Source organism: Manis javanica, chromosome 1, assembly GCF_040802235.1.
Source record: "Manis javanica isolate MJ-LG chromosome 1, MJ_LKY, whole genome shotgun sequence".
In the NCBI taxonomy this organism is placed as follows: domain Eukaryota; kingdom Metazoa; phylum Chordata; class Mammalia; order Pholidota; family Manidae; genus Manis; species Manis javanica.
In genome coordinates, this window is record NC_133156.1 from 163,501,213 (window position 1) to 163,523,206 (window position 21,994).

The 21,994-nt window shown below is 39.0% G+C and overlaps 1 protein-coding gene across 3 annotated transcripts in view; it reads left to right on the forward strand.

Annotated features, from left to right (window-relative positions):
* Positions 1–6,407: 6,407 nt before the first annotated feature.
* TMEM131 (transmembrane protein 131) overlaps positions 6,408–21,994 on the forward strand; it is a 234,962-nt gene continuing 219,375 nt past the window's right edge. For 2 of the 3 annotated variants that reach the window (XM_073240054.1, XM_073240060.1), the window contains exon 1: positions 6,408–7,654. In XM_073240054.1, coding sequence (XP_073096155.1) covers positions 7,477–7,654 — 178 coding nt within the window. In that variant the 5' untranslated portion in view covers positions 6,408–7,476. The remainder of the gene's footprint in view (positions 7,655–21,994) is intronic. The other variant, XM_036994615.2, reaches the window with a different exon arrangement.

The following is a 21,994-nucleotide window of genomic DNA, read 5'->3' on the forward strand; positions in this document are numbered from 1 at the left end:
TGAAATAGTAGGCTGAAATTTTGGTTTACTTCAAACTAAGATGTTTGTCACCAAAATATTTCTTTAGAATGCTAGAAAGATTAATACAGGCATGTAAACTGTATCAGCTTGGAAGGAAAATACTGAACAAAACTGTAGTTGATACCAGCATTGAAATGCAATATGCTTATTAGTTGAGGTGTGTATATGGTAGTGGTTATGGTCATTGAAGAAGTGTTCAATGAGAATTTGGAAACTAAAAGGAATCTAGTTTTCTCAAGGAATATATAAGTAAAGAGCTTCAAATAGGATGGAATCCACATAGACAGCAAACAGCCTACCACCTCATAAGTGTCTATCCTCATCCTATATCATGAACCAGACTGAGGTTATTTGCCCTACCTTACTTAGGCTATAGCAATTTATCTGGTAAATTGGACAGACTTAAACCTTGGGCTTTGTGAGAGATTTTTTGTCTTCTTAAGAACACCAAGGGAAACCAAGGAATAAGGCACATAGCAGACAAAGTAGACTACTCTGTATATTGAAGAAGATTGTCAATATGCTACATTTCTTCTCCTTCACCTGATTGTTGTGGGCTTTATTTATAGTTTGAAGTAGATGAAAGAAACATAGAACCAAAAACAAAGAAAAATCAGTTGAAGGAGTTGAGAAGGCTGGATAAATAAGGAAATTCATAGAAGCCAGAGTTGCCTTCATTTAGGACTCCCTCTGTCTCTCCTTTGGCTCACTCCCTCCTATTATATTTTGTAGTTGTCTGTCTAATCCAGTAGATTTTAAGTTCCCTTGAGTGGAAGGACTATGTCTTACTGATCTTTGTCTTCGGTTCTATTCCTCAACCCACCCATCCATTATCCATCCATCCATCCATCCATCCATCCATTCATTTCATAATTGTTACCAAGTGCCTAAGACATTCTAGAAGCTTGGGGATACATCAGTAAACAAAACAAATGGGGGTGGAACACAGATAACAGTAATATGTAATGAATAATATAGTGAATTATATAGCATATAGAAAGTGACAAAACTTATGGAAAAAAGAATGAGCACAGGGTAAGGAGGATGGGAGTTGGATTATATGAAGTGGCAATATTAATAATAGTAATCAGAGTCTGCTTCACTGAGGTGGTGATCACTGAGCCAAGACTGAAAGGAGGTAAGAAAGTGAGCTAAGCAGAGTTCTGGGGTTGGAGAAATCACTTCAGATCTAGGGAAGAGCAAGAGCATAGGCCCTGGGGCAGAAGCATCCATGGATATTTGAGGAAGAAAATGGTGGTGAGTTTTCAACTCAAATAGATTGAGCCTGAAAGAGTGCAGTAGAAGTGGAAGTCAAGCATCATGGGAGCCAAGCAAGCCATCATAAGAGCTTTGGTTTTTACTGTGTGGTGGGAGCCACTGCAGGAGGGATGTGTCTTATGTTTTAAATGGGTCATTCTGGCTGCTGGGTTGACAATAGATTATGAACATGAAAATTTATGTCAATATATGAAGCAAAGACCACCAGAACTAAAAAAAAAAGAAGAAATTCATAGCTGTTTATATACTTTTCAGGCAGGGAAACACACCACTGAAAAAGTTCACCAAGTAATTCATGAATTGGGAAAAGTTGGGGTTTTTTAAATGCTAGAAAGAGGTAAGGGGGTTCATGGTGGTTATGCTAATCAAGGACTGAAAATCAGCCCTCTGAATAGGAAGGAACTGTGTTGGCTAAAACAAGTCCCTTTGTTCACTAGACAGGAGCAAGTCTTCAGTTAGGTCTAATGAGTGTCAGGTCTAGGGGTCACTCAAAGTTCAAAATGATTTATCAGCTTCAGTTGGTTTGAACCAGTGGAGGTATAACAGCTTTCCATTTTGATATCTCCTAGGCAAGTGCTGCATGTGGAAATTTTCTATTCACACTTGGAAACAGGGAAACCTGTTAGGAAGCTTTTGTAGAAATCTAGGCAGAAGATGATGGGGCTCATACCACAGCACACTGTGGAGGGGGTAAGAAGCTGTTAAGAGTCTGGATATATCTGGAAATGAATAAAAAGTGACTCCTGTTTTTGGCCTGTGTAACTGCATGGTTGGAGTTGCCCTGGAGATAGGAAAAGCTGTGAGTGTAGCAGGTTTGAGATTTGAAGTTTACGTGAGTTTAAGATGTCTAATACATGCTGAGTGGAACAGCAATAGCGGGAACAGTGAGGTTTGGCTGGTGACATCAAGTTGGGACTTGAAAGAGAATAGATGGTGTTAAATACCAGAGGATCATGTGCGCTCAACCAAGGAGTCAGTGAAACAGAGCCCTGGGGACTCCCAACAGTATTTTCCCCTCCTGTTCCCAAATGTATGATTATTATAATGAAAGTATTCTTCTAAGCATCCTCAAATATTCTGTGGAATGAAGTAGGAGCATAAATCAGTCAGTTTCAAATGATCTTTGAAACTCTGTGCCTAATGTGGTGCTTTGAAAAAAGTATGTACATAATAGTAGCTACCCTTGACAGTCTCCTACTATGTGCCAGACACAATTCTGTGTGTTTACAAACATATTTTGCTAAATGTCCCCAACTTTATTAGATACCATTTTACAGATAAGGAAACTGAGGCCAGAAAAGTTGAGAAATTTGCCTGCATCATAGAGCTAATAAAGGCAGGGCTGGAACTTAAGCCCAAATTTGGGACTCCCTTTTAATTCTGCTTCCAATAGTAGTTTACTAGTCTGGGTAGAGAGCAGAGTAGAAGATGAGGAGTTCCAATAGCTTGTAGTTTCTGGCATAAACCAACTTGGTGCAATATTCTTCATATTTGAGTGTGTTACCATAATCACCTGGGTGGCTTGCTAAAACGCAGATTACTGGACCTCAACCCGGAGTTTCTGATTCCATGGTTCTGGGGTGTGGCCTCCAATTTGCATTTCTAACAATCTCCCAGGTGGTGTTAATGCTGCTAGTCTGGGAATAACACTTTGAGAACCACTAGTTTAGAGGGTTTTCCCTGATTCTGCTAGCTAAACAGCTTGCCTCCAACTACCAGATGCTTAGGTGTCTCTAATACTCAAAAGGGAAAAAGGGAGGTCCACAGCTAATCAGAACTTCCGAAGCGGTCTTGGTGGTAGCTGCTGCAGTTTTAAGTTGTAGTTCTCTCCTTCTCAAGGCACACAAGTGTTGGGGGAGAGGTGATGGATTGATAGCGACTCAACTCCAGATGCTCTCTGTGGGTAAAACTGTAACATTTCCAGAATATCTTGCCTGGCTTTAGTACATCTACATATCAGTACTTTAGTTGATTTGCATAATTTCTCAGGGGTGGAGAGAAGTTCATCTCAGTATCAATGGGTAAATACCTGAGCCAGGAGGGCTGAGCAGTACGTGAGAGGGGAGGGGAAGGGCCAGTTTTTGCTGCTGCTGGAGCAGGAAAGAGAGAGGAGCCAGACTGCAGTTCTGTAAGCAATAAACGGGTTTTAAACTTTATTTCTCTCTTTGACTGATTTCAGTTTCCAGAAATATTTTGCTCTGGGATTTCCTCTCCCCAGAATTACATCTGGCACAGTCCGCAGCGTTCCTCTGAACCCAAAGTCCGTTATAATGGGTGTGGCCTTTGGGACAGCTGTCCCAAGAAATTGTGGGGAGAAGTGGTGCTTGCGCCGAGGGACATGTGTCTACACTCGTGTGGTTGTGGAGGCACCACCACCGCTGCTGGCTGTGCTGACCCTGGCCTGTAGCCTGAGTCTAAGGGTACTGCTTCTGCCACTGCTGCTCTTGCTGCTGGCTGGAGCCTGGCCACAACTATGGAAAGGAGCAGAGGTCCGATACATCTTGATAGAAAAGCAACTGGATGCTGTGTACCACGCCTTGCTGGTTATGGAGCCCATAGCCGGAAAAATTCCAACTAAATTAATAACCACCTATCTCATCGTGGGGTGGGTGAGAGACTGGACCCAAAGGCCATGGAGTGGTGTGGTAGAGACACCTACTGTATATCATGTGACTGGCCATTTGCGTTTGGCATCCCCAGGGAATGATGAAGCAGATACATTGGCCCAGGGGTGCTGGCTAGAAGGAAAGTCTGCCCATGATGTGTCCCAATGGCTACATCAGCATCTGTTGCATGTGGGGCAAAAGACGGTGTGGGCTGTAGCATGTTGGTAGGGCTTGCCATTGACCTTTGAAGAAGTCAGCTGAGCCTGGAAGGAGTGCCCTGCACATTGTGCAGGTCAGCAAACCTCCAAGTGGGGCCTAGAATGTCTCTTTGCAGCCTATGGACAGTTGCTGGTGACTTGAGAGTGAGCAAGGCACCCACTTTACTGGGCATGCATTGCAAGGATGGGTGCAGCAATTAGGAGTAAAATGGATGTGGCCCTGGACATTTTGACACATGGACCAGTGATGGCTGGCTGTTCTGGCACCTTGGGGAAAAGGCTTGGACACTGGCCTCCTGTGTATTCGTGGAATAACAGAAAAGTGGCCCCCCACAATCAGAGTTATTTGCTTCTACAGTCGGTTTGTCCTGGATGCACCCCCTGGCTGCAGCTGCCACGTGATAACTGGAATGGACAAGCTTTGGACTTAATCTGCATGATTTTGAACCTCGCTCAATCCTCTGGTTTGAGAATTATCATGATTGTGTTGCTGCTGTCAGGAAAAAAATGCTTAAAGAGAGGTTTGACTTTTGTCTAATGTCTGGTAAAAGTTTTGTGAGCTATCTAGCATGGTTGTTAGGAATGAATAAACAAATGTAGAAACATATTTTGTGCTTAGTGAAAGATTGTGCCATAAAGTACATTTACTTAATCTGCATAGGCTGAATCCTCTGGTTTGAGGATTATCAACATTTTATTGCTGTTGCTATTGTATGTTATTAGATTAGTCGGAAGACAGGGAATGAGTAAATTGTAAGGCGAGATTTCTGGAGGCGTGGCCTGTGGGTAAAATTGTAACATTTCCAGAATATCTTGCCTGGCTTTAGTACATCTGCATATCAACAGGCATTCAGTGTTGGAAAGAAGTATGGCTTTAGTGCTTTTGTATCATTCCTCAGGGGTGGAGAGAAGTTCATCTCCATAACAATGGGTAAATACCTGGGCAAGGTGGGCTTATCAGTACCTGAGAGGCGAGGGGGAGGGCCGGTTTTGCTGCTGCTGGAGCAGGAATGAGAGGTGGGCCAGACTGCAGTTCTGTAAGCAATAAATGGGTTTTACACTTTATTTCTCCCTTTGACTGATTTCGGTTTTCAGAGGTATTTTGCTCCGGGATTTCCTCTCCCCGGACTTACACTCTCCAATAGTTTACCAAGCTGTTTAGCAAGTCCTTTTTCTTTTATGACTATTCTCCCAGCAGTCCTTATCTCCCCAGCAGTCTCCACATTGTCCTTTCCTAGGAATAGACTTCCATCATCACCCATCTGGTTCCCAAAGTCCATCCGGCACAAGAAGTTCAGAGATGGTGGGACTGAAAACCTTACACAGCTATTGCCAGGGCCCCTTTAAGAACAAGCATGCAAGCTCATAAGTACGCAATTAGGTGCAGGGCTTCAGAAGAAATGTGTGCAAGAAAGGGGCCCTAAAGATGTTTCATTAGCTTGTAGGAAAATCAGCCTCTGATTAAACATGTCTGTGTATGCCTATGCTCCAATTATAGACATATACAAGTTATTTCCCATGGAGCTCTTGAACCTCAGGCTAATTAGAGGAAATGGTGGATTACTGCATAAGAAAACCTTAGCATTTATTGGTTGGGGAGACTTGTCTGCCCTGAACCTGGTAATAGGGAAAGGGTTGCCGACTCCTTGCAGCCGCACTTTGGAAGGTAAGCTTTGAACAACTAGGGCACTCAACTCAGTTACTTATTCTTGGGCTTGACCTTTTCAATGATTTAAAAGATTTCCAGAAATCTCTTGCCTTAGGCATATACAAATACAGAAAAGCCAATTTAAAGAGATAATAATTATTCCTTTTTCATTGCATCAAGAAAAGTTGATTTTTCAGTTTAGCACTGATTCAGAAAAATAAAACCAATTTTCAAAATCAGTAGGGAAAGTCTATTAAAAATGTATCAGTTTATAATTCAAATGGTTGCGTGACAAAGAGTTTCTTTTGTTAAGTCTTTCTGAAATCTTATTTTCCTAGGTAGCTTGTTTGAAGGTGTTAATAGGGTGAATGTGGCCTTAAAATACATCGATCATTCAACAAATACTGCTAAGCATAAGTTACTAAGATAGTCACCAGTCAGGAGTTAGGAGAAGTTACCAGGATGAGTACAGGGAGTCCCTCAAGAAGCTTAAGTTTTGTAGAAATTAGCCACCCATACCAAGAACTCAGATCTAAGATGAAAAGGGATGTAGGAGGAATGAGATAGCTTCCTAAGGACTAAGAGATGGTGTTAAATTTAGGCCTTGGAGGAAATATGTGAATGAAATTTAAAAACCATTCCAAGATGAAGAAAGCCAGCATTGGGCACTTTTCTAAAGAACAATCCGTCTTCTCCCTCCAGGGTCACTCCTGCTTTGTACACACGTGGCAAAGTTTTCCCACCGCCAGGTAGGCACACTCCAGGGGTAAGACGATTCCATTAAACGTTCCCGGGCGCTGCGTCTTGAAGAATACAGATGAAAAGCGAAGGTCCCAGTCCTCAAGGGCTACCAGGAACTGAATCAGGCCAGGGGTATTTATTCTCCAAGAGGCTGAGAGGCAGATGTGTAACCGGGAGGAGTCACGAATGGATTTTCAGCGCAGGACCTCGAGGTACGCACGCGTACTCGGTCCCCTGGAAGGCTCACGCACTGCAGCGCAGGAGATGCGGACGTTCGCCCAAGCGCCCGAACAGCTGCAAGAATCTCGCCCGAACAGCTGCAAGAATCTCGCAACCCCTGCAGCCCCTCCCGGTCCCGCCCACGCACCGCGGCGGCTGCGTGGCAAGGCTTCCGCATCCCCACGTGATCGCCGTCCGTACCTTTGCGAAGTGTGAGCCGCCATCGTAAGTCCTGGCATCTGGGTTTAGACCTGCCTCCCTCCTCCCACCTTAAGGCCGCGGTGACTGGTTGAGATTTTGTTGTTGTCTCGCTTGGCCGGTGAAGTCTTGAGCCTCTGAGAGCGAGACGAGGACTTTGAACCCACGGGTTCCAGGGCGGACAGACTGACCAGCCGTCCGCCCAGCTGACGGCACACCGGGGGCGGTTCCCAGGCTGCGCCCCGCCCCTCGCAGGCCAGCGCTTAGAACCCGCGGCCCCTGCCCGTTTCCAGTATGGCCGCCCGCCGTTCCTGACCCGCGGCCTCTCCGCTTCGACTCATCGTAGGCGCTGCCGAGTCCGTGACTGACAGTCTCGTTTACACGCACGTACGGACCAGATCCACGCCCGCAGCCCGAGCCCTGGGCCCGGAACCGCTCTCACCCTCGGCGCAGCGGCCAGAGCCCGGACCACGGCTCGCGCGCCGCTGCCGCCTCGCCGAGAAGGGCCGCGCTGGACCTCGAGCGCGGCCACCTCCGGCCGGCAGGGATGGGGAAGCGGGCTGGAGGAGGAGCAGCAGGAGCCGCCGCCTCCACGTCCGCCGGGGCCGGTGTGGAGCCCGCGACTGGCCGCGGCGGGGTCCCTCGGAGCGCGACCGCCGGCCTACTGGGAGCGCTGCACCTGGTGATGACCCTCGTTGTGGCCGCGGCGCGGGCGGAGAAGGAAGGTGGGTGTCAGCCGGCCGGCATCTCCCAGGCCGGGCTCCGCGGCTGTCATCGCGCCCTCGCGGAGGCCGCTGCCGGGCTGCGACCCGGGAGCAGGGGCTACGGCTCCGGGCCTGGAGGGAGGCCGAGCGCGGAGCTTCGTCCGGCGCAAAGTTGCTCGGTCGAGCCCCATCCCGAGCCGGGAAGTTGGGGCCCTCGGATCTCAACTTGCGGCGCCGGCCGCGCGGAGTTACTCTTATTCTCCGTGATCCTTTCCCCTGTCTTCCCTCTGATCTCCTGTCACTACCATTTCAAAACTTCCCGAGTTCTTGTATATTCTTGCCACTTGGCCCACTGTGTAGGAGGGGCATATTTTTAGACTTGGTTGCTGTTAATAGGCAAATTTAGGACACTTTTTTTTGCTTGGTTGCGGTTTTAATAACGGCGGGCAAACAGAGCTTGCTTTCAAATGTATTAAAAATAATGAGCCCGGTGGAGAAGCTTCAAAACATAGTTTACAAAATTTTACTTTGAATTTGCTCAAACATTTCGTGGAGAGGAATCTTGTTTCTTCAGCTTCCCTTCCCAGAATCGCTTTGCAGTGTTCATAGTTAAGCTAACAACTGTGTGTATGTGTACACATATGTACATATGTATATGTGAAATATGTAATATAATTCCATTTAACTAGTAAATACTGAAAGTTTACTTTTTTAATTTTAAGATATGTAGTTGTCATCTTTAACGTGAAAGACTTTAAAAACTTGAAAGTTTCTGCTCTGCATACCTGTGTGATTTACAGTTCAGGGTTGGCCCTATTTAGAAGACACTCATTAGTATCGTATGACTGTTAAAGTGGCACTTTTACAGGGTTAAAAATTGTTTTTTTATTAAAAATATTTTTTTAATAAATTAAAAATATAATTTATTAAAAATATTAAAAATTATTTTTTTACTAAAATCTAGATGATTAAATCTGTAATTTTTGTCTGCACTACGTGTTTTTTGAGCCTAGGGAAATGAGTGGTCACAGAGCCTTCATGAAGAAATCCCTGAAATGGAATGGTTTTTAAATAGCTAAGCAAAACGTGTTGGTTGAGCTTCTGCTTCACACTAAAACTGCCACTACAGGAAAATAGTTTCTTGCCACAGTAACTTTAGGGTTAATGTTCTACTTAATGACTAAAGTCACTTGCTTTTTATTGTTATTGAAGGCAACGGCAAATATAAACCAAATTAATGCCAAAGTGCAAATGTACTTAAGTTTACTGTTTCTTTACTTTGTTGAGAACATTACATTCCCTCGTTTAATTCTCTAAGCAAACTCAGTCTAGATTAACATTGGTGGAAATAATTCAGAAGATTTCCATGTATAGAAAAGATAATTGACAGGCAAGATTATTTCCAGAACAAAAATATTGCTGTTTTAGGACTAGTTAGGCATGGGCTTGGGTCAGTTGGTTACAGGAAGTGCAGGTAGTTGATTGTTCTTATATGTGTTTGTGGTGCCCAGCACAGTCTGCCATGTCGTTGGTGTCCAGCAAACGTGAAATAGTATAGTAATTTAATGGGCATTTCTCCCTGAGTTTGAAGTAGTCCTTGGTGGGCCTTGTGTCCTTGATTTTCTGTTTTTTGCTTACTTTTACTTTGCACAGTGCCAGGCACATAGTAGACATTTAACATTAGAGTGAATGACTCTTTGTGAGCCATGAGCCCAGGGATATACAGTAATGATTGAGACTAGTAAAACAGTAAGTTTGTATTGTCTTGTTGCTCGTTTTTTATTATTTCAAGTGCTAATTCTCTGTATAGGTAGGTAAACAAATCCCTTGTTTGAATAGTGTCAGCTCAAATTATATTTGCAAATTACCTATTTGTATATAGTTTAGCAGTTATAGAGCACCTCTCTAATACCCGAAGTGTAAGGACTGGGTGAGGAGAATATGTAAATATGAGGAGAATATATAAAATATGACAAGTATTAAAAGATGTAGTTGAATCAGCCAGTGGTCCTGGCAGAATCAGACATGTTTTGTTACCCATGTGGTGTCTATATGAACAATTGGACTGTACAGACTAGCTGTTTGCCTCAGGTGGATGCTGTTGAGTTTTCTCAAAAGTGAGTCTGGGCAGATTTCTGAAGGTAGCCAAGTTTAGTTTGTCTGTTTACATACACCCTGAGTATTTTTTGTGTTTATTTTGGTAGTATAAACTAGCTAATTTTTCAAAATTTAGATTTACCTGCAATTTTAATAATGGTTCTCTGGGTATTTTGTATGTTTGTATATTTTTCCTCCATTGCAGCAGAATTTCAAAATTCTGAAATCTAGAAAAATCTTCAAAATAAAAGTCAGTGTCTCCTAACAAAAAGCAGCAGAAATAGCTAGATTACCTCATGCAGTTTGTCATGTTTGGACTAGATGCTAATTTTCTTAAGTCAGAAACATGAGCCATTCCTTGTCTTTACCATCCATTCCCCATGTCTTAACATCCCTGCATCTTAACATCCATCATTACTGATCAATGAGAGTATATTATCACTAGTCTGGAGTAAAGAGACCTTTTGAGAATGTTTGGCTGGGCTCTGCAGTGTATAAGGACTTTGAAAGAGCTGCCAGAGGTAGAAGTTACTAGTATGATTACTACAAATAACTCACTTATTCTGGGTTGGTGTCAAGATTTTTCTTGAAGCTAAGATCTAGAATATTGAGATTGGTGGAAATAGGCTTGTGTGCGTAGTGAATTAAAAATACATAGTGAAAATAAATGTGTATAAAACATAATTTTTAGTAGTATTTTGATTTATAAGTGAGCCCATTGTGACTTAAGAGCTTTTTAAAAGCATCATATATAATACAGTTTCATTGTGAACTTTGTTTTTGGAAGACATGGTTGTCTTAATTTATTATAAAAAGCTGCATTTTATATACCTACTACATATAAACTTGGATAGATTTGGGGGAGTATGGTGTTTTTAATCTGTGACAATTAAGTTTTCAGTGTCACATGTATTATTGTTAATTGGACATTAATGGCAGGGTAAAGTAAGTCTTTACTAGGATTCTTAAATTTGTTTGGGAGGTGCTTTAGTTACATGCACAGATTTTTGTTGTAAACTGTTCGTGACAGTGCAGGAGGAGGGTATAAAAGTGTTTTATCTGGCAAGTACATGAATGAAGTGCTGAGGAATAAAAGCAGAAGGAAAGAGATGAAAACCTAACTTGATTAGGATACAGGATATTTATCTTAGGGTGGTAGAATTAATTAATAGTAGTACATACTTTTTTCTAATCAAATTATTACTTTGTAGGGTAAAAATATTTTAAGGAGTGATTTATGTGAAGGTAGAGTGGGTACTCTTTAGGGCCTGTGAAGTAGAATATTACTTCATTATTGCTTCACTAACGTACTTCTGTTGCTTGCTTTTACTGAAAACTGTTCGCTTCTGCCAGGAGCATTGGAATCCTGTAGTTAAGTGTGTCCTGTCTTTCTCTTGCTTATTTTCCTCTATAAATCTTTGCAGTAGGTCCTCATAGACACCTGCCAAAAAGATCAGCTTTGGGGAGTAGATGTAAATTCATCTAGTTTGTTATCATGCAGAATAGTAATAAGCCAAACTACTCTTGAGGAAAAGTTAAATCATAGATGGGTGTTTGACGTGTTAGGAATTCTCCTTCATGTGCATGTGGCTTGAGCTTTCTGATTGGCCTTGCTAGACTGAGAGCCCTTTTTTCTATGGCTGAATTTAGCTATCGGTTGTAAGTAACATCAGGCACTGTTGATAGCTGCTTCTTGGAACTTTCCTCCCTTCCTTTCTGTGACTTTGCATTCCTTGGTTATCATCCTGCCCTAGCTGTCAGTCACTGCTCTCCAGCTGCCCATCAGTGTGTTCCTTCATATGCATGTCTGGCTGCCAGCACACACTGCACACATCCAGAGCAGAGCCATCTTGTGCCACCTTAGGTTTCCCGGTTTCTTTTAATGCCACAATTATTCTCTCTGCCACACTGGTCTCATTTTTTATCCTTTACCAAGTGATATCAGTGCTTTCTTTAACCCTCTTGGACAACTCTCCCACAGCCTCCAGCCTGGGACACTGCAGTAGGTTCTCACCTCCCAACTTTCTCCATTTCTGTTCAGTCCTGTAATCCCCTCTCAGAATTTGTGTTGTCTTTGTTCCTCATCTGTCATTCATTTTGACACTTAGTTGTGCTGCCTTGTTTAGCTACTTGCATTATTTTATGGGTGTCGTTCTTCACCCAGCCTGGAATGTCTGCAGGGCACAACCTCTGTCAACATCTGCATTATGTACATAGAACGCATTCAGTTTCAAGTGAAAGTTTGCCTAAAACAACCTTCTCCTTCTCTTCTCATACCTGAGACCTGGGTTGAGAGTCAAGAGTACCCATTAAACTCTGAACTTGGATGCGGGTATCATTAGGAATTATGCTGTAATAGGACATAGGATGATACCACCTTTTTTTTCTTACATGTTTCTTTCCCTTTTAACTAAAATGAGTAATACATACTTATTTGAACCATCATTTTTGTAACTTCTGGATTTAAGATTTAAGATCCTCATAAAACCCCAATTTACAGAGCATGAAACAGGCACAGAGAAATTAGTATTTCCAAGGTAATAACAGCTGGTAGGTAGAATTCAGCCAGGATTCCATCTCAAACCATCTATCCCTAGAGCTAAACTATATAATACTGAATGAGTACTTTTGGTAGTAGATTTCGTTACGTACCAACTCGAAAAAGAACAGACCTCTCAGTTTGTGCAAAACCAACATATGGAGTATTCTTAACAGCCGTAAACATCTGTATTACTTTCTAGTGGTATGTTAACCACTAAAATGACCACATTCTTAAAAAGAAACCAAAGAAACCTGTGAGTGGATAATCCAGGGAACAAAAACCCTGGTATTGGAAGCTACTGATCCTTTGCTCTTGATTGTATAAGTATTTGGTATATTGCTTAGGTTAAGAGTAAGTTATCTTGCTTGTTTGAGATGGGTGTGACGAGTTAGTCTAGACATGTGGAATGTTCTCAGAAACTGGCCCTGGATTAAAAGGAATGAGATAATTTAGAAGCTGGTAGTGGCATCATTTTTTGAGAGTGAGGAAATCTCTTTCAGACTTCCAGGAGCACCAGAAGAAGTTCATTTTTGGTGCTTTGTTCTTTTTAATACAAGGTGTTTTTGGATGAGGTGATTATGAGTTTCATCCATAGTACTAGATCAATTTTCTTTTGTTCCTGGGTGATTGCTTTAGATAGATAGTTAAAAGCCCTAACTTTTTTGTTTAGTTCATTTTGTTGTGAACAAAAAAGGTCTGTTGAAAGAAAGTGCCTCAGGCCTAAAAGGATCTGACATGATCGAGTGTCAAAACTTTATGTGTTTGCTTATTAATTTGTTTCTGTATAACTGAGATTTAAAAAAAAAACATAAAATTTAATATCATAACCATTTTTAAGTGTACAGTTCGCCAGAACTTTTCATCTTACATAACTGAAACTCTGTATCCATTAAACAGCAACTGCCCATTTCTCTTTCCCCCACATCCCCTGGTAACCACCATTCCACTGTTTTATGAATTTGACTACGTTAGGATACGTCAGATCAGTGGAACCTTCTTTGTGACTGGTTTATTTCCCTTAGCATAGTATTCTCAAGGTTCATGTTGTAGCATGCAACAGGATTTTGTTCCTTTTTAAGACTGAATAAAATAATCTGTTGTATGTATAGACCGTTTTTAACTTTATCCATTTATCTATCAATGGACATTTGGGTTGCCTCCACTTCTTGGCCATTGTGAGTAATTCTGCTGTGAACTTTGAGTATGCGAATGTCTCTTCAAGATCCTGCTTTTAAGTCTCTTGGGTGTATATCTAGAAGTGGGATTACTGGATCATATGGTAGTTCTATTTTTAATTTTTTGAGAAACTGTTATACTGTTTTCCATAGTAGCTACACCATTTTAAAATCTACCAACAGTGTACAAAGGGTCAGTTTCTCCATATCCTCAACACTTGTTACTTTCTGTTTTTTGTTTTTTTTCTTTATAGTGGCTATCCTAATGGATGTGAGTGATATTTCCCTGTGGATTTGGTTTGCCTTTCTGTATTAATTAGTGATACTGAGCATCTTTTCATGTGCTTGTTAGCCATTTGCTTTTGGGGTTGTTTTTTTTTTGGAGAAAAATTGTTGACCTTGAATCTATATTTATTTGAATTTATAATTTGCCCATTTTTTAATGGGGTTATTTTTGTTGAGCTATAGGCATTCTTTATATATTCAGGATATTAACCCTTTATCAGATGATTTGCAAATATTTTCTTTCATTCTGTAGGCTGCCTTTTTGTTCTTTTGATTGTGTCCTTTTAAGTTTTAAAGTCTGATGTAGTTCCATTTGTCTGTTTTTGCTTTTGTTGCCTGTGCTTTTGATGTCTTATCCAAGAAAACATTACCAAATCCAATGTCATGAAGTTTTCCTGTTTTCTCCTAGGGGTGTTACAGTTTTGAGTCTTAATGTTTTTGTTCTTTAATCTATTTAGAGTTAATTTTTGTATAAGCTGTAGGGTAAGGGTCCAAATTCATTCTTTTGTATGTGGATATCCAGTTTTCCCAGCACCATTTATAGAAGAGACTGTTCTTTCTCCATTAGTGATCTTGGAACTCGTGTGAAGATCATGTGGTCATATATATGAGAGTCTATTTCTGGGTCTCTGTTCTATTCCATTGGTCTATTTGTCTGTCTTTATGCCAGTGATACACACGGTTTTGATTACTGTAGCTTTTTTACATGTTTTGAAATCAAGAACTGTGAGACCTCAATATTCTTGTCCTTCAGGATTGGTTTGGCTACATGGGGTCCATTGTGATTCCATATGGATTTTAGGATGGATTTTTCTGTTTATGCAAAAAATGCCATTCTGGTTTTGATAGAACCTGCAGATTGTTTTGAGTAGTACTGATACCTTAACAATATTAAGTCTTCCATTCCATAGAAACAGGATGTCTTTCCATTTATTTGTGTCATCTTTAGTTTCTTTCAGCAGGGTTTTGTAGTTTTCAGTATACAAGTCTTTATCCTCTTTAGTTATTAGATTTATACCTAAGTTTTTTATTCTTTTTGATGGTATTGTAAATCAAACCTGCATTTTTTTTTAACTGTGAAAGTTTAACTTTATTTAAACATACTTGAAGTCTTTTCTATTGAAACAGATATAACCCTTTCATGTTTCTTATTTTCTAGGTCCACATGACTTGCCTTATGTAGGAAATTGCATATATCTCAAACATTTAAATTTCCAGTCTTAGCAATCAGATTTTAAATTAAATCAACTTAAAAATAAAACAAAAACTTGGTGACCATTTCAGGAAAATGTGTCATATATTCTATAACTGAGGCAGATAAGCAAAGTTATTCTATCAGAATTCTTTCTCTAATTTCTAATTTCCCCATACTGAAAGTTTCAAAAAGTCAAACCACACTTTAGTATCTGAAATTTAGAGCCCTGAATTTATGTCTGACTTTTTCTTTCCTCAGTAAAAATTTGATTACCAGTAATTACCAGTAAATCAGTTTTGCTGACTATAATCAAATTATTCTCATAGCAGCATTGCACTTGTGCAGATAGGCTCACATCCTTTCAAATAACTATTGATTTAGATCACAGATTATGTTTTACAGAAAACTGGATCTCTCTGTGTGCAAGCTCTGCAGCTAACTCCACTGTAGTTTCTCTCTAAAACAATGTATATTCTCTAGAGAATCAGGGTTTTGATGAATTGATTAATTCCTTAAAGTCATTATCCTCTAAATTTCTCCTCTTTGTGGTATCTTATTATGTTCCCAGTTTTCCATATGCAGACAACAGTCCATCTTCTATTTCTAAATACTACTAGCAGACTAATCTGTATCATGCTACTCCTCATACCTTCTGAAACTGCAGTGGTTCCTCATTTCTCATCAAGAATATATATCCAGACTTTCCCAACACTCCATACATAATATGGTTCAATTCTACTCAATGAATCTCTAATTCCACACATTCCCATCATGAATAACAATATACCATGCTAATTCCTGACTCTATTCTTTCTGACCAGTTGTACCAAAGCCTATTCTTTTTTTTTTATCAAACCATCAGTGTTTATTTTTTATTTTATTTATTTTATTTTTTTTTTGAGAGGGCATCTTATATTTATTGATCGAATGGTTAACAACAATAAAATTCTGTATAGGGGACTCAATGCTCAATGTACAATCATTATTCCACCCCAAGCCTACTTCTCGTCAGTCTCCAATCTTCTGAAGCATAACAAACAAGTTCTTACATGGTGAACAAGTTCTTACATAGTGAACAAGTTCTTACATGGTGAACAGTACAAGGGCAGTCATCACAGAAACTTTCAGTTTTGATCACATATTATGAACTATAAACAATCAGGTCAAATATGAATATTCGTTTGATTTTTATACTTGATTTATATGTGAATCCCACATTTCTCCCTTATTATTATTATTATTATTATTATTTTTAATAAAATGCTGAAGTGGTAGGTAGATGCAAGATAAAGGTAGAAAACATAGTTTAGTGCTGTAAGAGAGCAAATTTAGATGATCAGGTGTGTGCCTGTAGACTAAGTATTAATCCAAGTAGACAAGGGCAATAAAACATCCATGGATGCAGAAGATCAAATCTGCATTTTTTAACAAATGATTTCAGTCATTGTAGGACTAAGGGGTTGTAAACATGTAGTTTTTGATAAAAGAAGCATTATCTGTGTTTGAAACAAATTCTACATGCTTATTTTCTTAGTTACTTGCCTATAAAATGAACTGTCCTCTTAAGATCTAACAACTTGTAACTTTTCTAAATTGGTTATGATTGCAAAATGCTAAATAGTCTAACGGTTTGTTATGAACTAATTTTTTTCTATATAGTTATAGTATTAATTTGCATCAAAATATGTGCTAGTAAAAATGATTTCAGTTGTAATGTTCAAGAAATAGCCTAAGCCAGCTCTACTGATACAAATTTAGCAATTTGTATTCATGTTATGAAAAGGGCCATATTTCGATTTTCTTTTTGGGGTATGATTAAATTGGGAGCAGAAGATTTTTTTAATGGAATTATTTATGGTATGAAGGTGTCCTCTAAAACTTAAGTCATATCTTAAAGCTATATACATGTATATGTATATATATGTGTATATATATGTATGTATGTATGTATAATGTGTATATATATATACACACCCAGACACATTGTCATCCAAAAGTTATTTGGTAGAGTAGTGCTTTTCAAACTGGACCACTTTAATAAATGCTTCCATGCTTCTATGAATTGGTGACAGTGGGATCATCTGAAGTATTTGTTTCTAGATTTGCAAATGTGGAAATGAAATGATGTTAGCACTATCGGGAGGTAATTTCTCTTTGCTGAGCTAGAGCCTTAGTAGTTATGTTTCACATGTAGGAAGTTACTTCATATTTAGAGGTTTACCTCACTGTACTGGGGGTTTCTCTTGGGTTGTGGCTGGGTGTGAAAATAGGTTGCTGAGAATCATGTTGAAGAGCCATAAGAAGGAAGAAGAGGCTGGAATTAAATCTGATTTTATGGGAATTCTAGAGAGTCTTGTAAATAGAAACTAATTTCTGAGTATTGTCAGTTTCTTTCTTACTGTATCTGGTTTATTTGTACTTGTATGAGATCATGAGCTTCTGGAGATTAAGGACCAGGTCACGTTCTTTCTGCAGCTAGCATTTTAAGGGATTCAGTGTACTAAGTTATGTCTTGATAGGAAAAATGTGAACCATAACCAATTAAAGATAAACCAGAACGGAGCAAAAAGACTTCAGAAATGATAATATTTATACAAATTTGATTTTTCACCGGAATATATAAGTCAGCAATTATTGTCAATAATTGGTAATGCTTGTCATTACTTGATGATGATGGCCAATGTTTATGAAGTACTTTGTGTGAAGCACTGTGCTAATTGCTTGGCATGCCTTATATCATTTAATCCTCATATTAACCCTATGTGGGGCAACAGTCATTCTCCCCTTGGCCCCCAAATCTGTTTGTTGTTGTCTACAATTCCTCTGTGGCTCTCAGTACTGCTGGCAGAGGAGCTGGGGTTGCTTGTCTGTGATAGAATAACAAAATTTTAATCTCCAGTAAAATGAGACATTATAATATATAATAATTCTTCCCAGGCATACAGTCTACAGGTCAGTTTAGGAAAACTTTTTAAATTCATGTTGATTGTGAAAATGAAACAAATTATGAAATACAGATGAGTAGATGGAGAAAAATTCTGTAACCTGTTAAGTAGAAAGAACCAACAGCAGTCATCAATCTCAGTTCATCAACATCAGTTCTAATCTGTATTTCCTCCTCATCTTTTGTCGTTCTACCCCTTTTTTTCCTCTCTTCCCCATTTAAATAATTTATTGCAAATTGCCTTTGAAGAAAGCTATCAATTCACATTTCAAGAATGTTGTGTGAGGGTGCCCAGTCTCCCACACTGGCTGTCACCCTTCTGAGTCCTTGCCAAACTAGCAAGAAAAGTTGTCACATTGCTTTAATAGGTTAAAAAAAACCACCCTAGTGTTTCTTAATCATAATTTTGTATCAGCATTTGAGTGATGCAGTTAGATATGAGATGTATATCTCAGGTTCAGAGAGAGAGAGGTAGAGCTTCTGGTGTACTAAGTAGAATACTAAGATTCACATAACTTGGGGGAATTCCTCGTGTCCCTATAGGCAGTCCTCTACATGCACGTGGACCAAAGTCAAAATGTGTGTCAATGAAGAAACAATGCTGGGAACCACCATTCCGGTGTGTATGGCAAGGAGTCAGTGTAGGAAGAACATACCCAAACCACTGTGAGTTACCTAAATTAGAGAGAATTCATGACCTTGCCTGAGATTACAATAGTTGGGGAGTAGAAATACTGATTCAAAGTATGGCTCTGTGCTCTGGCGCTCCCCTGCTTTCTGGCTGTGTGATTTTAGGTAATTAGAATTAATCACTTAGTGTCTTAGTTTTACTATCCATGGAGACAGTAGTAGCATCTGTCTCACTGACTTGTTGCAAAGATTTACTGAGTAGTGGGTGGAAAGCTCTTAGCACAGTGCCCAATGCACTAAAAACATTACTAGTAAGACTGAACACCTTCATACATCTGTTGGCCATTTGCATTCCTTTTGTATTGTTTGCTACTACCTTTTGTCAATTTTTCCATTGGGGTTTGAATTTTTCTTTTTGACTTAAAAGAACACTTCATTAAGAATTTTGTATTTTCCAAGGTTCCATTTCCAGTTGCAATTTTTATGTTTTAATTTTTTATTTATTATTACTGTTTTAAAATTGGCCAAATAATGCCACTCTTCCTTTGTGGTGTTTGCCTTTGTTGTTTTTCCTAAAATGCATGTGTATATGTTCACAAATTTTTAAGCTTCATGCTTTATTTTTAAGGGCAAATCTCTAATTCTTTAGTGTGTTGGTATCAGCTAGGGAATACTTTTTTCTCAAATGGTTAGTTGCATTAACAGTCCTTACTGCATTGTACAGTATTTCCTTTTCATGCAAAGTATGTTATATACTTAGATCTGTTTTTTTGTTTTCTTTATGGCTGTATGCATATTTCTGTTTTAAATTTACTTTAAATACTACATCTTTATTTGTACACTTTATTAGCTGGCTTGGCAGGTCATCCCCTCCCCCTATATAATTATTCTTCCAGAAGTATTTTCTTGTTTATCTTGTTTTTATTCCCAGTGAACCCTAAAATCACTTTTAAAGAAAATTTAAAATTCCTAGTTGCCTGTTTATTAGAATTACATTAAAATGTCAGACAAATTTAGAACTTACTGACATCTTTATAATGTTTTCTATTTTCCTTCATATACACACATGTGTTAAGTTGAACTATATTAACTTTCCACTTTTGTAGGTCCAAAATGATTGAATAACACAATATTCAGTAATATTTATATGTATGTTTATATGTATTAGCTCATTGTCTAGAGCTTTAGAACAATGTTAAATAAGAGTGCTAAAAAGCAGGCATTCTTACCTTTTTCTCATCTTTGTAGGGAAATACCATAAGTGTTTCATTGTGAAGTACGGTAGTGGTAGTTGGTTGAAATTAGATGTTCTTGATAATAGGAAATTTCTTGTATTTTTAAGTTATTAGGGATGGATGTTATGCTTTATCTATTGAACTTCTTTGAGCTGCTGATTTTGGTTGTTTGAATTAAAGCAGCAATTATCTTAACTCAGCCCCCTGAACTTTCTCAGTATATTAACTTATGTATCTACTCCCTTTAGAAAACCTACTGATGCCCTAACAGCTAAAGGCCACACCCTAACACTTTCACAGGTGTGCTCCTTCTAATTTTGTGTGTGTGTATCTTTTTTTAAACAAAATTCTTTAAAAGTTTTTGAAATATTTCAGGCAATGCAAAAAGCTATCAATAGTAGTAGCAGTAACAACAAAACATAGTTTTGAGGATAAATAAGAAATGTGCAGAATCTGAGGAAAACTTTTAAGACATCTTTGAAGGCAGAGAAGTAGATTTGAATAGCAGAAAGATAATCCTTATGCTTGGATAGGAGAACTCAGTATCATGAAGATGACTGTTCCCCCTAAGCGAATATTAATTTAGCACAAATGCAATTTAAAAGTGCCAACAAAACCTTTTTATAGAGTTAGAAAAGTTGATGTTAAGATTCATTTGGAAAAATAGACATGTAATGCTGGAAAAATATACATGTAATGCTGGGAAAATGCTGAAAAAGAAAGGTTATGAGGTGTGACTAGTACAGGTGGTTATTAAGATATATACTCTTAAGCCATTGTGTGTTGGTAAAAGTAAGGTATTGGTATATAAATAGATAAATGGAATAGAATAGAAATCCATAAATAAATTTATTTGTAAGTGCATGTGGTTTATGTTAAATACCTGCCTTCCTTCTCAAGTCTGGAATGTGCTAGGCAGAGGGTGCCTGATGACCAGCCCCCAGTTAAAACCTGGGACCCTATGTTAGTTTCCTTCCTATTGCTGCTGCAGCAAATTACCACAAACTTAGTGACTTAAAACAAAGGAAATTTATTCTCTTGAAGTTCTGAAGGGCAGAATTCTAAGATGTTAGCAAGGCTGTGTTCCTTCTAGATGCTTCAGCAAAGAGTCTGTTTCCTTGCCTTCATGGGCTTCTAGAAGCCTCCTGCATTCCTTGATTCATGGCCCCTTCCTGACATCACTCCACTATCTTGCTTTGTTCCAAATTCTTCATACTCACATCACCTTTTGTCCCACTGATTTCCTGCCTCTGTTTTACGAAGATCACTGTGATTATATTATATCGTAACCATCCAGATAATCCAGAATAATCCCTCATTGCAAAACCCCTCATCACAAAACCCTTAATTTAATCACATCTACAAAATCCCTTCTGCTATATAAAGTAACATTCACAGATTCCGGGGATTGGGATGTGAGCATTTTAGGGAGCCATTGTTTAGCCTGCCACAGACAAGACATTGAGTCTGTGCGCGAGCTACCCTGGGAGATGAGACACCGTAAGCACAAACAACAAAAGAACAAATAGATAAACTGGGCATCATCAAAATGAAAAAGTTCTGTGCTTCAAAGGATACTACCAAAAAAGTTAAAAGACAACCCACAGAATGGGAGAAATTTTTTTCAAATGACGTGTCTGATAAAGGGCATGTATCTAGAATATATAAAGAACTCTTACAACTCAATAGAAAAAGACAACCTGATTAAGGAATGAACAAGGGATCTGAATAGGCATTTCTCCAAAGAAGATTTACAATAACCACATGAAAAGATACTCAATATCATTAGTCATCCAAGAAATAAAAATGAAAACCAAAATGAAATAACACTTCACACCACTAGTATGCTTGTAATAAAAATGACAGATAAGTGTTGATGAGGGTGTAGAGAAATTCGAATGTCATATTGTTTCTATTGGGGATATAAGATGGTGCAGCTGCTTTGGAAAACAGTCTGGCAGTTTCTCAAAATGCTAAATATAGTTAGCATATGATCCAGCAATTCTCCTGGGTATATCCCCAAAAGAAATGTAAACATGTGCACACACAGACTTGTACAGGAATGCTCACAGAAGTAATTTTCATAATAGCAAAAAAGTAGAAATGATGCTGTGAATAACTTTGTACATAGATATTTATATGTCAGAAGTTTATCGTCAGCATCAATTCCTAAGACTGGAAGACTGGGATTACTAGGTCAAAATTATAAACATGTAAGTAGTTGTCCCAGATATTGTGCCAAACTGCTTTCCATTAAG